At 40.1% G+C, this 15,873-nt stretch overlaps 1 protein-coding gene across 1 annotated transcript in view; it reads left to right on the forward strand.

Annotated features, from left to right (window-relative positions):
- The window catches only part of FAT1 (FAT tumor suppressor homolog 1 (Drosophila)), a 114,617-nt gene that overhangs the window by 30,073 nt on the left and 68,671 nt on the right, over positions 1–15,873 (forward strand). The window contains 1 exon segment of the mRNA NM_001190170.1: positions 12,571–12,885. Within this exon segment, the coding sequence (NP_001177099.1) occupies positions 12,571–12,885 (315 nt within the window).

The following is a 15,873-nucleotide window of genomic DNA, read 5'->3' on the forward strand; positions in this document are numbered from 1 at the left end:
TGATATTCTCATAGTGATATCCAGTGTTCTGTAATGCCTTATAGCTATTATGCTTCATTTAATATAAATTTAGTCTACATTGTTACATAGCAAGATGATATAAATACACTAACTTCCTGAATATGGAACAGTGCTGGATTCATTTTTATATCCTTTTCCTTGTTTATTCTAAACTTAGGGGATTCTTGAACTTTGTCTAGGAATCTCTTTGGCCCATTTATACTTAATTCACGTTATTCTTCCATGGGCAAATGCTGGTAAACTTTCATGGATGTGGTTTTTTTCCATCAGTAGTGATAGATTATGAAGATCACCTTCCCAGTCTTATAAGGAAAGAACCACGGCTTGAGAGTCAGATGTGCGTCTTGCATCACAGCTCTGCCACCCCATCAGAATAGGAAAGGCAGAGGAGAGCAGCCTGGTGGTTATGCATTTGGGCTGTGGAGCTAGGCAGCCAGGTTTTGGAATCTTGCTTCTTTGCAACCAGTTGGATAACTTAGGGCAACTTGCTTAACTTTTGAGGCTTCAGCAAGTTAGTAAATATAAGTACTTAGATGGCTGAATGGTAAGGGCGTTCATTGATTAATCTACGACTGTGATGCTGATGACTAAATGACCTTAGACTAGGGAATTCTCAGCTCTCAACATCTGCATGCACATATAGACAACGAGGAGAGGCCACTGAATATACAGTATAATTGTGAGGATTCAACAATACGGGGTATATAAAGTGTATACTAAATGTGCATCCAGTAAATACAAGGTGGGACGAGTCATCTATATTGAAATTGTATAGTTGTTAAAAGAGAAAACAAACTGCCAGAAGCATTGCCATTGGTATGTTAAATGTATCCTTTGGATTTTAATGCCTCCAGTGGCTGTCTGGTGTATGTATTTTTATCCAATTAATATGTGTTCAAATGATACTTTTTTTTTTTGATTTTTAGGGCTGCAGCTGTGGCATATGGAACTTCCCAGGCTAGGGGTCCTATCGAACTACAGCTGCTGGCCTATACTTCAGCCTCAGCAACACCCAGATCCAAGCTGCATCTTTGACCATATAGCTCTTTGACCATCATAGCTCTCAGCAGTGCCAGATCCTTAACCCGCTGAGCGAGGCCAGGGATCGAACCTGCGTCCTCATGTATACTAGTCGGGTTCATTACTGCTGAGCCACAATTGGAACTCCCTGTGTTTGAATGATACTTTTGATACCCAAGGATGATCCTCTTTAAGAGAGCTTATCCATGAAAGCCCTCATTAGCAGAATTAATGATTCCGACACGGAAACCAGAACTTGGAATCATTTCTCCACAAAACATGAAAACATGGTTTAGCAGAGATTGCCATGGGAATGACTCTTGCAAAGCCAAAGAAATCCCTGGACTTGAAACACGATGCTTAAAATCTGATTATGAACTTAGTTCATGTGTTTTTGTAAGTTTGCAAGTCAAAAAGCTTCCTCAGCTGATTTTAAGTTGTCGAAACAATTTTAATTGAAAGAGTGGATAGATACGCATTTTAATTAAAGTGATTTAAATAGACGGTCTAAGTAATGAGAAAACAGATTGGCAGTTACTATGTAAGGAGCATTCCCTTTAATTATTAACTTATGACCTAACCACACAGTGTAGTTATAGAATTTCCTAGATTTAAAACTTTGTAAATTGTTTCATATATAAATACTTTTGAATATTAAATTGTTGAAGCTGTCATGACATCCGTTATTATCCATTGACTCATATGAGGTAAAACAGAGATGAAAGTACATCTAAGATATAGAGGGAAAATAAAACAGGGTTATACTAGCAAAAAACCTTGAAAGGGCAGTTGGTCCTTAGGCTTTATCTTGTTTGACTTTTTATTGTCTGCAGTTAAAACATGACTTCAAATTCACGGTTGTAGAAATTTACAGTTAAAAAACATTTTAGTTCATTGGCTGGATTTTCTTTACTGTCTTTCCATCAATTTGTTCTTTCTAGACCTTTTTATTTTCTCCTGAGCATGTAATTATGTATGCATTTATGTAGTTTTTAATTTTAAAACAAAACTAAACAAAACCAAGGCTATACTTTTATTCACTTTTATAAAGATTTATGTTTTTGCTCAGTTTGTATGGTGTTGACATTTTTCCTTTTAATTAGTAGACATTGTTTTTGAAAGCTGTGTCCTATGTACCATTGTAAATTACCAAGTCCTCTTTTTATCCTGATGCTGTGGAATGTGCTTAATGTTTTAATGGCACAGAACAGCAAGGTTTTTTGCAGCATCAGATCCATTACCCAGATCCCCAAATGTTGGGAAAACACCAAAACCATTTTCTTCCATCTGGTCCCTCCATTTTTACATTCTGTTGGAACCAGGGCTTTCCCTGGAAACGGCAGGCCCTGTCCAGTTGCTCATGGGCTTTCCTCCAATCAGAGGACATAGCCAAAAACTCATCCATGTTATAGCATGACTCCCTAGAGCCAGTCTCTGGGATTGAGTCCCACTTCCACCAGTAACGAACTGTGACTTTGGGCAGGTCATTGACATTGTTTCCTCATCTGAAATAGGGGTGATCATATTACCTACTCCTTAAGGGCTTCTATAAAGACTAAATGATTTGAGACACACTTAACATAGTATCTGATGTCTCATGAGCTCTGTATGTGAATTTGCTGTTTGGTAATATTGTCACCATTATCATCACCATTTCATGTGAGTTTGCTGTGTTCCCAGTTGTTAAATGGCTTCTCACAAAATAGCACTCATGGCAGGTTATTGCTTTTGAAAGACAGGGTGAAGGTAACAGTCAGTACCATGTCTTTAAACTGGAGGGATGGTGTGACAGCATGACTTAACTCTGCGTTGGCTATGAGAGGTCTGTGTTGAACTGGGTCAGGTGCCCGTGTACTGCCTAGCAGTTTGGCCGATGGGGGATGCTTCTGAGTTGACTTATTTTAGCCTTTTAAAAAATTATCAGCGTGCTGGTGGTGGCTTAGTGGTTAACGAACCTGACTAGTATCTGCGAGGACGCGGGTTCGATCCTTGGCTTCGCTCAGCGGGTTAAGGATCTGGCGTTGCCCTGAGCTGTGCTGTAGGTTGCAGACATGGCTCAGATCCCGAGTTGCTGTGACTGTGGTGTAGGCCAGTGGCTGTAGCTCCAACTTGACCCCTAGCCTGGGAACCTCCATATGCCATGGGCGTGGTCCTAAAAAGACCAAAAAAAAAAAAAAATATATATATATATATATCTCAAAAGCATGGGATACTTCCCTTATTTGCGTGGTCTCAAGCATTTAAAATTTAATTATGTAGGTGTCCTTCTCTCTTTAAAAGTATTCTCTCTTTTAAAAAAATTTAAAAGAATTTTTCTCTGCAATATAAACCAGTAAACATGACTCTATATAATTTCCGTATGTTTTATGATTACCGTCACCAGTAAAGTGAATGATAATATCTTGTGTACTTAAGGTGAAAGGAAGTATAAAATTTTTGACTACTAAAAGCATTTTTTTCTGTGTCATTCCCTAAGTGGACTGAATAGCCATTTTAGCATCTGAAATAACTTCAGTTTAACAGATTCTTACCTCATTTGTTCCTGCATTTCAGTCAGCAGTAACTGCACAGTTTTGCCAACTAATGCAGAAGCAGGCAGGAACATTGCATATATAATGTATTTACATTATGATCCACTGTACTTACGTTTCTAGAAGAATGGAAGGGTTTTGATTTCCTTTATACTGCATCTTACCTTCTGTTAGATACCGTGGTTATGTCAGATGGTTACAGGTCATTTTAAAGAGTGGTTATGGGGTCCTGACGAACAGCACGGGGAACTATGTCCAGTCTTTTGGGTTGGTACATGATGGGAGATTGTATATTAAAAAGAAAAAAGAACGTACATTCATGTATGACTGGGTCACTTTGCTGTACAACAGAAACTGAAGAAATATTGTAAGTCAACTATAATTAAAAAAAAAAAAAAAAAGAACAGAACTGTTTTTACATCCTCACAAAAAGTTTTTGGAAAATAAAATACCCAATTCCCTGACTTAAAAAAAAGTGATTAAATTTTAGAAATCACACTTTTTGCATCAAGAAACTCAATCACTTTTCTTTGTGCACTAATATTATGAAGGCAAAACAAAATAAAAAAATCTTGCTTACATTTACAATAAATTTATAAGTTAAAATGTAAACATATATAATTGGATCTTTAGCCCAGCATACAAGGTGTTTTTAATGGACGCACTAGGATCTCTCAAGGTATTATCCTAGCAGCATTATTAGTATAAATCTCATCTTTAATGAAATTGAGATAAAAAAAATTCAAATTTTTTTTTCATTAAAGAAGGAAACAAATTAGTACATTAGGAACTACATATTAGGAACTCTGATGGACAGCCTTTGCAAAAAATTAGATTTACGAAACAATTGAGCAGATAGTATAGAGTTCCCATGTACCCCCCTCCCCGCCTCACACAGTTTCCCATATTGTCTTTTTTTTTGTCTTTTTTTTTTTTTTTGTCTGTTGTTGTTGTTGTTGCTGTTGTTGCTATTTCTTGGGCCGCTCCCGCGGCATATGGAGGTTCCCAGGCTAGGGGTCGAATCGGAGCTGTAGCCACCGGCCTACGCCAGAGCCACAGCAACGCGGGATCCGAGCCGCGTCTGCAACCTACACCACAGCTCACGGCAACGCCGGATCGTTAACCCACTGAGCAGGGGCAGGGACCGAACCCGCGACCTCATGGTTCCTAGTCGGATTCGTTAACCACTGCGCCACGACGGGAACTCCCCCATATTGTCTTATATTAGTATGTCTATTTGTTATAATTAATGAACCAGTATTGATATGTTCTTATTAACTGAAGCCATAGTTTGCTCAGTTTCTTTGGTTTTTACCTAATGTGCTTTTTTCGGGTCCAGCATCCCATCCAGGATCTCACATTGTCTTTAGCTGTCATGTGTCCTTAGGCTCCCTCTGAACTGTGTGTGTCACACTTACTTTGCTTTTTTGTTTTTGTTTTTTAATTAAAATACAGTTGATTTATAGTGTTGTGGCAGTTGCTGCTGCAGCGTAGTGACCCAGTCATACGTGTTCTTGTTCTTATACCATCTTCCGTCATGGTCTATCCCGAGTGATCAGATACAGTGCCCTGTAGTGTACAGGAGGACCTCCTTGCTTATCCGTTCTGCATGTAATAGCTTGCATCTACCAACCCTTGCCTTGTTTTTTGATGACCGTCTGCTTTCCACACATGCTTAATAAGCACCTTTTTACCAGGCCCTGAACAAAACAAGACAGCAAATCCATTCCCTCGTCAAAGGGCTTAGTTTTTAGAAAGGAGCTTATAGTTTTCTTTTAAAATTTAATTTTAAGAAAGAATTGTATTAGAGCAGATTATTATTTAATATGACAATAATGGGACTTCTGATTTTTCCATAATAAGTGGAGAAAAAAATCAAGTAACCATTTATGATTAAGTACAGAAATGTAGATGCTGTCATTTCCAGTGTGTTAGAGGAATTCTCTGTTCTTTTTAAGCCAGTGGTGTTTTTTATATTTGGGAAAACACCTGGTTCCCAAAGCATTATTCTGTTTCTGATGAGACTATGGAATTAGAGAAAAGAACAGTCAGTACCTTGTTGCCTGCAGGGAAAATATCATCAAAAATTATATTCCACGTTTCACTTTTCCCTGTGAATGACTGAAGAAGCTGTTCATACAGTTGCTGCCTTAAGCTTGGTTCTAAATGTTTGTGACGTTGCGCATCAGAAGGGAAGGTAGGGTTTACAAATTTATGTTGCCAGATTGTTGCCAATTATACGTATTTTTGAGTTGGAGTAGCTGAAGAATCTGGAATAGCAAGGTTTTGTTGGAAACTTTGGCACTAGGACTTGATAGGGGGCCAAGACCTATTAGACAAAGAAAATAGGAAAATTCAAGGAAGAAAGATGCTCTGTGGCCATGGAAATTTGAGTCAGTTAAATTATTTGGGGCCATACAATGGCTGCCTTTAACTTTATTTTTGCCTTAAAACATTACTGTATTGAAAGCATCCCCCCTCCCCAGCCTGCCACCCACCCATTGTCAGATGGAGGGGCTGGCTGCTGGCTGTTCCTCCCCAAAGCCGGTGTTCTAGTTGACACACCATTAGCCATCAGTGATGAGTAGTAGAAATTAGTTATTCTTGGAAACCTTTATTTACTTTTGGACGATTTACTTGAGCAACTAATACTGTATCCTTTGAATCATCAGGTTTTATAGGAAGACCCCATCAGTACCTGCTCAATTAAATATATGGACGCTAATGAATCCTTCTAGAAAGAAATTCTGCTTTGAGCTGTATTTTCAGCCACATGGGTCAAACTCTTTTTTACAGTTATATTGTATTATTTTTTTCCTTTCAGTCCAGTTTTTCCACTTGTACACACATTTAAAATCAGTTTCCATAGTGACATCTGGTGGTAGTTTTGAAATCCTAGAGAGTATGTTTGGAATGATAAATATTATTTAATAGCTCCAGATTTCCGGCTTCTTTCAAATATTGCTGCTTTATTAACACCTTTACTGAAAATGTCTTCATTGTATTCTTGAGATCAGAAGGCTAAGCATGTATTGCTTTTGTCATGTTTCATTAAATCGAAGGAATGATTTCTTAAAATATTGCTGGGTGCTGCTTCATATGTAACGAGCTTGTGCAAACTGGTATTCTTGCTCAAAATATACATTGTAGAATCATGCAGCAGCAGCCTTACCTTGTCTCCTGCTAGTGCACTGTCGTCGTCTCTCAACAGGAAAGCTGTCATTTCCATGTTAGCCATCTCACCGATTTTTTTCTCCTGCAGCATTGATATTCTTGTCTGGCTGGAGGGAGCCCTGGGCTCCCTACCGCTTCTTTCTCCCGCACAGCCTGGGCTTACAGATCCTCCAGTTGCATGCTACCGTTGCTCTCACAGAAGGAGCAGAGATGGCAGAGAAAGGGAGCCGAGAGAAGGGGACGTATTTGGAGGAAAGGGAAACACAGGAACTTAGTGTGTGGATGTATATTTGTGCCAAGGAAGGGGCAGTTTTATTGTGGATATGTGGTAAAGAGAAATGTCTTTGAAACCAGAGTTTAATGTTTAGTTTTTGTTGGGTCCAGAGAATTGTTTCAGCAAAAGCAACTTTATAACCCAGTGTGCAGAAAACTAGGAGTTATTGGAAGTTGGTTGGTGGAGGATCATGGATTGAGAGAAGCAGGAGTGGGTTGGAGTTTTGAGAATGAGCACAGTAGGTTGATTCATTTCCAGAGATGCCTATGAGTCTTTAGTTGTTTACCTGTGTTAAAGATCCTCATTAGATGGAGTTCCCGTCGTGGCTCAGTGGTTAACGAATCCGACTAGGAACCATGAGGTTGCGGGTTCGATCCCTGCCCTTGCTCAGTGGGTTGAGGATTCGGCATTGCCGTGAGCTGTGGTGTAGGTCGCAAGGCATGGCTTGGATCCTGCGTTGCTGTGGCTGTGGCGTAGGCCAGTGGCTACAGCTCCGATTCGACCCCTAGCCTGGGAATCTCCATATGCTGTGGGAGTGGCCCCAGAAAAGGCAAAAGGACAAAAAGACAAAAAAAAAAAAAAAAAAAAAAAAAAAAAAGAAAAAGAAAAGATCCTCATTAGAAAGAAGTCTTCGTGGAATTTTGAAAATTGGCTTCATTAAAATGAATTGATAATTCAAGTTACAGAAGAAATCAACTGTGCAAGTTAGTTGTGGCTTTAGGAAGAACTGGGAAAAGAAAGGTGACCAAGTGTAGGCTTAAGGACTGAAAATAACACGGCTTCTGGACGGACTTCTTGGTAGTTGGTGTGTTGGTGGTCTCAGAAACCAGGACCCCTGTAAAGAATGATTGGGATTCTGATGAGCCCCTGGTTAAGGAGATGCCTTACTCTGAATTCTAAACTCTGCCTCAAGTGGGGCAGGTCATTTCAACTTTTCTTTAAAAACAGGTGAGCTGCGCGTGAGGATTCCTAAAGGGTCACCAGTCTATAATTCTTGATATTGAAACAGCTGAGGCTTAGCTCTCCTTCTGGTCTTTCTTCCCAGATTATCTAGATTGTTTTTGGCAGTTCCCAGGCCTGTGGTCATTTCTTCCTAGATTAAAGATGGAAGCTCAGGGTCGTGCTTGCCTGTTGCAAAAAGTTTCTGCCTTGAAGGGATGAATCCTGTGACCGAGCAGACATTAAAAAGCAGAACACAAGATACCTTTGCCTAAGTATGGACGTTTCCCACTTACTTAAGGCTTTTAGAATAGTGCTTAGAATTAGAATCTACAGTTAAAATAGTGCTCAGGCATTAAACCCTGAACCTCTGACCAAGCAGCGCCCTCTGGAATCTTCTCTTCTTTACTGTCCTTTGAGTGTGGGGAAGAGGAGCCTGATCTGAGCAGTTGAAAACTGCTCTTAGCCTCTCATCCTGGCAGCCTCCCCCACCCTCCCTGGTATCCAGCATCCTTGTTGCTGTGGAGCGTGAGCATGCTCTGTGGCTAATGACGACAGTGATGGTCGTCTGATTCAGATCTCGAGTCCACCACTTAACTATTGACTGACCAGGACTGTGCTTCCTAACCACTCTAAGCCTCGGGCAATTCGCTTACTTTCTCTAAGTTTCTGTCCCCTCATTTGTGAAGCTGGGATGAAAATCACATGACTCCTGTGTTCTTTAAATGACTGAAACGTGTAGAGTGCCTAGTGAGACCTTTGACTGCATTAAATCCTTGTATTATTAAATTGTTATAAATACTGTAAATGTACTCTTATTATTATTTGAACATTTGGTTAGAAGAGGTTATTCCTTTCCCTTTGGCAGGTAAAAATTCACTTTATTTCATAGTTATCTACAAACTGTTTCAAGTAACTTTGTTCTTTCGTTTAGAAGGATGTAATTATGAAAGTTCATTTGAACACGAATATCTCAGCAATCACTGCATGAAATATATGTAAAAATATACAAGCCAAGAATTCATGAAGAATTATTATCTGAGCATCTCACCTGTGGATATTTACTAATTAATATGGTTCTAGCTTCTTCCTTGTTTGAGTTGAGCTACTTTGGTGTGTCTCTTGGAACCCTCAGCAGTATCTGGAGATTACCTGGGGCTCAGGAACTTTCCCTCCCACCTGCAGCTCAGAGGTCATGCACAGAAGGGTGTAGTGTCCCCTCCAATGCCAGGTCGATTGGCAGAGAGGGGCAGTTCCCCCCAGAAGCACCTATCCCATCACTGTACACTATAGTCCAGACCTTTGTAGACTAGACTCAAAGTGGAACTTAACAGAAAATAAAGAGCTGTTTTTGTCTATTATTTCAATCTCATAATGTATTTGCATTTTCTATTTCCTTTTCAACCCTGAGACTAAAAAAAGCTATTCTATGTGAATGAACACTAAATACCCTCCTTCTGACAAAAAAAAAAAAAGGACCAAACACGAGGCTTGACATGTTTTTTCAGAGTTTTCATGTTACATTTTGTTGAGTGCACTTGGGTCGTACTAGTAGGAAGACTGATGGACTTTTGCTGGCACAGAAGCCAGAGACTCTAGGTGTTTGAACTCCATCTCTGCCATTTACTATGATTCTGAGAAAGTTCCTCATGACTCTTGGAGTTTTTCATTCATGTAATGGGGATAATAACACCACATATGTGGACAGGTTGTGTATAAGGAGTAAGTAAAGTAATGCATGGCATGAAAGACAGTTTCATAGTGCCTGGCATGTAGTAAAGACTGACGGAATCTGTGTCTGTAATTATTGCGGTTATTAAATTCCTACAGATTACATCGAGAGGAACATAACTTTAAAAATTAGGCAGCTGAAGTTCCCTTTGTGGGCACAGTGGAAACGACTAGGAACCATGAGGTTGTGGGTTCAATCCCTGGCCTCACTGGGTTAAGGATCTGGCATTGCTGTGGCTCTGGCAAGGCCAGCAGCTAAAGCTCTGATTAGACCTCTAGCCTGGGAACATCCATATGCTGTGGGAGCAGACCTAAAAAGATAAAAAAAAAAAAAAAAAAAAATTAGGTAGCTACATGAACTATTTGAGGGTTAGAACTCAAAAGAGGTGACTACGAGTCCCATGTACCTATCTTGAAATTGTCTAATAATACTTTACCTGCCAAATGAATTATGTTACATTTTAATGACGTGGCAGAAACAAGAGGAGCATGTGTACATTTGTTTGTTCATATGTAATCCTTGTAGAGAACGTTCTGTTATTCCCTGCTGCCCTTTGTATCAGTTGCTGGGAGTGATGCAAAAGAAAAACTGAAAAAGATTATTTTCCCTTGATTAACTAAGGGTACTTGTCTTTCAGTCTAAAATTGGATATAATTTTACTAATTTAGAGAACAGAGCATGCCTTGACTTGACCAGAGAAGAGGAAAAACATGCACCTGAGGCATATGGACGTTTCCAGGCTAAGGGTTGAATTGGAGCTGTGGCTGCTGGCCTACACCACAGCCACAGCAACACAAGATCCCAGCCACACCTGCAACGTACAGCACATACCGCTCACGGCAGTGCCATGTCCCCGACCCACTGAGCGAGGCCAAGGATCGAACCCTCATCCTCATGGATACTAGTTGGATTTGTTTCCCCTGCGCTGCAACAGGAACTCCCCCCCTGTTTTTTTTTTAAGGAGTTCTGAGGTTTTGTTCCCTATTTCTAGGAGGAGATCCATTTTGAGGATATGTTAAGAATTAATGAAGCAGTAGTTATTAATGCTTCTGAATAGTAGTACATATTCATTTTATGGTAATCCATTTCACATTTTATTTTTATTATTTATTTGTTTATTTTTGTCTTTTTGTCTTTTCTGGGGCCACACTCACGGCATATGGAGGTTCCCAGGCTAGGGGTCCAATCGGACCTACAGCTGCTGGCCTACGCCATAGCCACAGCAACGACAGATCCGAGCCACATCTGCGACCTGCACCGCAGCTCATGACAATGCCAGATCCTTAACCCACTGAGTGAGGCCAGGGATCGAATCTGCAACCTCATGGTTCCTAGTTGGATTCGTTAACCACTGAGCCACGACGGGAACTCCCCATTTCACATTTTAATTTTTAGGTTTGCTTAAGTCCTAAACCTTTTAGGGGGAGTGTTAGATATGGTTCTCTAACATTCGAAATGAATGAGGGTTTTTAATACTAACCTCAAATAACCAAATATTTAAATTTACGTAATGATCAAAAAGGAAGAAATACAGATGTGTCTTTGGTTGAGATAAATACTCTTTCATTTCTGAGCACAGATTAAATTGATATTTGTTATTTTCCCCATAGTAATTTACATTAAAAGGAAAACTAGTGATTTTAGAGTTGTAGGATTTCCAGGGTTCATCCTGGACCATGTTGAACCCTAAAAGTAGCATTAATTCAGAATGATTAATGCACAAGGGAAAAAAATGTAGTAAAAAGGCAAAGGAAAGCAAAGGACAAGATTACACCATTGAATAAAAAGGTGGAATTTGCCCAAGAGAAATGGATAGTTCCACTGTTAATCATTTTGAGAATACGTTAACCCTGATATTAAGTAAAGCTTTGAACGGTTTCAGTGGCTGGGCCAAAATGTTACATTCTTACCCTCTTCTGTGTAATTATGTAATAATTCTGTCTTTTACTAGTTGACTTAATTAGAAATGTGTCCTAATTTGGGTCCCAATTGAGGACTTTTCTATCCCAACCCCAAGTGGGATATCTGTTCATTTAATAAATAACTGTTGGGTTTGGGGTAAGATGCTGGGTAAACTGCTATTTGAGAAAGTTGTGGTGTCTGCCCCTGTGGAGCTTATAATGTGGTGGGAAATTTTATATTTTTAGCATCCTGGTATCCTGGTTGTCTTGCTGTTTGCTTATGGTTATTAAAAGTTAACTGAAGGTTTTCAGGACACAAGAGACCTTATTTACCCATTCATCTCTTTGGATGGTTTTGAGACTTAAATGAGACAATAGTTGTAAATTGCCCCACATAGTGCCTGGTACCTTGTACTAATAATGTCAGATACTTTTATAGCCGATATTATCATACACTTTTTTTTGGGGGGGGGGCTTTTTTAGGGCCACACCCACAGCATATGGAGGTTCCCAGGCTAGGGGTTGAATCAGAGCTGCAGCTACGCCACAGCCATAGCAGCGCCAGATCCTTAGCCCACTGAGCAAGGCCCAGGATCTAACCCGTGTCCTCCTAGATACTGCTTGTGCTCATAACTCCTGAGCCAGATGATATACTTTCATAGCTGATATTATTAAATGAACTAATACACATACAGCGATTAGAGTTCTTAGTTCTTGTATTAGTTTTTAATTCTTAGTTCTTGTATTAGTTCTTAACTCTTGTATTAGTTCATTTAACCAACCTAAGAACATACTGTCCTTATTCCATTGTATAGGAAAGGAAAGCGAGGCACAGAGCAGTTGAACAGTTTGCTTAAGATCACACAGCTGTAAGTGACACAGAAGCTTTTGATCAGAGTTGTCAGGCAGGTTGACACTTTCTGGTGTGATAGTTTATTGTTGTTGACGTGCTGCTTCGTGTTCTTTCTCCTCCCTTAGGTGTCATAGAGACCTCAGACAGACTGGACCGAGAGTCCACCTCCCATTACTGGCTGACCATCTATGCATCCGACCAGGGTGTTGTACCCCTATCCTCGTTTGTCGAGGTCTACATAGAGGTGGAAGATGTGAATGACAATGCGCCACAGACGTCAGAGCCTGTTTATTATCCAGAAATAATGGAAAACTCTCCCAAGGATGTATCTGTGGTTCAGATCGAGGCGTTTGATCCAGATTCTAGCTCTGATGACAAGCTGACATACAAAATTACAAGTGGAAATCCACAAGGATTTTTTTCAATAAGTCCCAAAACAGGTATGTGTTAATACTATGATATATGAAATACTCATGCTTATCTTGACGTGGAAAAATTTAAGAATTTAAAGTTTTTTAATTTGCCACTTTTCCTTAGTTTTTGGTAAATAGTGTTTCTTTTTCTTTTCTTTTCTTTTTTTTTTTTTTTTTTTTTTTGTCTTTTTAAGGCTGCACCCACGGCATATGGAGGTTTCCAGGCTAGGGATCTAGTTGGAGCTGTTGCTGCCAGCCTACGCCACAGCCACAGCAAGGCCAGATCCGAGTGGCATCTGCGACCTTCACCACAGCTCATGGCAACGCCAGATCCTCAACCCACTGAGTGAGGCCAGGGATCGAACCTGCAACCTCATGGTTCATAGTCGGATTCGTTTCTACTGCGCCACAACGGGAATTCTGTAAATAGTATTTCTTTTGAGTTATTCAAAACAACCCTTTATTTCCTGATGAAAATTTAACCCTAATTTTGTTTTTTCCTTTAAGTTTGCTCTTATAAAACTATTTTGCTCATTAGTAGAGTTTCATTTGCATGTTAAAAAGCACATATCATAATTTCAATAATAGCTCCTAAATGAGTGATTATATTTTAAACGTACTGCAAATTCTGCTGCTGCTAAGTATTTGAATTTTCCAAACTCTACTTTCTGTGAAGAATATCAGAAGGGTTTATTTCATAGTTCCCAGTATTTTTTTTGTTTTTTTTTTTTTATGTTGTTCTGGAATTTTTCCGTAGAGCAGTGCTTTGTCTCTGCAGAGAATAAGGGATCAGGATTAAACAGTTTTCACCTTGGGAGCAGTTACTTTTTAAAATGATAGCTCAAGTTTTCCTTCTAATTGTTTTCTCCTGCAAATGTCTGACACCCTGTTTCTAAGCAGGTAGCTCTTTGACTCTAAAATCCTATTTTCCAAAATCCTTATAAACTTCAAATATTTGTTCTTTTATATTTGACAGTGCATCTACTTTTTATCTTAAATCTTGGTTCTCTTTTGTATTATTTAACATACAAAAAAGAGGTTCAACACAGCTGTCATTTGTGTAGCGAAAAAGTAGCTGTCATTTATGCAACGAAAACTTTACAGGGGGAGGGTTGCACTTTGATTTCTTGATCAAGGTTAAAATAAGAACTGCCACATGACACTGAGAAGACAGTTTATTTGTAGGACAATAAAAATTCTGACAAAGTAGATCATTTGGTTTTTGAACCCTGATTTTTTTGGTGTTCCGTATTTTTCCATAGAATTTAATTATGAATTCTGAAGAAAGATGGTAAATAGATAAGAATTTCAGAGAAGGATTTCAGAGTCAAGAAGCTATTTGCCTAGAAGCAGGGAGTGTCCACAGACCTTGAGAAACAGAGAACTCTAGAAGCCAAAGCCTCGAGGTGGTAATTCAAGAACATAACCACCCCCTTTAAAAATGTGCTTGGTAAATCAGACTTCAGAACGTTTTCCTTTTTGGCGTTCTCATTGTGGCTTAGTTTGGGTTAAGGACCGACTTGTCTCTGTGAGGACGCAGGTTTGATTCCTGGCCTTTCTAAGTGGGTTAAGGATCCGGCGTTGCTATGAGTTGCAGTGTAGGTCACAGATCTGATTCACATCCCGTGTTGCTATGGCTGTGGCATAGGTCACAGCTGCAGCTCCAATTCGAATCCTGGCCCAGGAACTTCCATATGCCACAGGGGCAGCCATAAAAAGAAAAAAAAAGTTTGCATTTTTCGTATGTCTTCTCTCTCTCTTAGATTCATTTAAATCCTCTGTGGAGAGACAGGCAAGCAAGCAATGCATGCCCTTTCAAATGTCTGAGCAGATCCCCTAGGTCTGGACGTAATGTGTATTTGAGGAGAAGCAGAAAGAAGAAAGAAACTTCAAGAAATTATATAAGTTAGAGCTACCGTGGGGAGCCTTGAAACCTTGGTTATCTCAGGCCTCTGAAATGATGACACTGCTGTTGTGCTATGTCTTGTAGAAATGTGATGAATGTGACATCGCCACTCCCTTTACGTCTCTATCCTGACAAGTCTCAGGAAGAGATGTCTGCTGAGACATTTAAACTCTCCTTATCTTCAGGGAGAAGACATTGCCTTCAGGAGTCCGTATGGGCAGCACGTGCATCCTGCTCATAGAACGGCAGGAGAACATTCATGAAGATTACAAAGAGCTTTTATTTTTTTTATGCATTGAAGGCAGAGAATAATGGCGAATAACTAGTTGGTACTCAGGAATATTTGTTGCGAAGTATGTAATAAACTGTATTTAGTGGGGAAATCTGATCAGTCCACAAGTCACCTAAAGTCTCTGAAGATCAAGAAATAACTATTTAGCACAGGTGTTACAAAAGCGTATAGTAAATGCGCCTTTCTTTACGGGGCCTGTCTCTGGATGGTTCTTTTCCCCCAGCTTAGCCGAAGGTTGAGGTATGCTCTTCAGGGTCCGAGTGTAATGCCTCCAAGGATGCGTCTTCCTCAAAACTTTGAAAGCAGACTGATTTTTAACAGGTCAGTATTTTGGGGGGTCGGTCAGATTGCGCAGGCTGGTGCAGGGCAGTCTAGTAGAGGGAAGCCCCTATGCCGCAATGACCCATCACACAGCCTGGGGACACTCACTCATGTTATTTGGTAATTAGTGGCGGAGTGAGAAAAGCATCACTGGGCTGGAAATGAAGAGGTGGGCAATAGTGAGGCTTTGCCTCCAGGATCTTGGAGAAAAAACTGGCTTCCGGGTCCTCACCTTCTGTGATGAGTGATGAGCGGTTTTGCTGGCCTGTTAAGGGGTGTGCATGCAGAGTGCAGGTGCTCAGCCTCAGGGACTGGGACGCCACAGCCTCTCCCGTGTGCATGTGTTCTTGATCGTTGCTCTGTTAACCCTTGAGAGATACTCAAGGTCTTAGTAGATTGGTCCATGTGTGCCTTCTCCTTTGGATAAACAGCTCTGATGGAGTAAAATGAGTCTACTTGCTCCTTAGTGCTAAGGAGAAATCTAGGTGATCCTTGC

This window comes from Sus scrofa, chromosome 17 (genome assembly GCF_000003025.6).
Source record: "Sus scrofa isolate TJ Tabasco breed Duroc chromosome 17, Sscrofa11.1, whole genome shotgun sequence".
Classification (NCBI taxonomy): Eukaryota; Metazoa; Chordata; class Mammalia; order Artiodactyla; family Suidae; genus Sus; species Sus scrofa.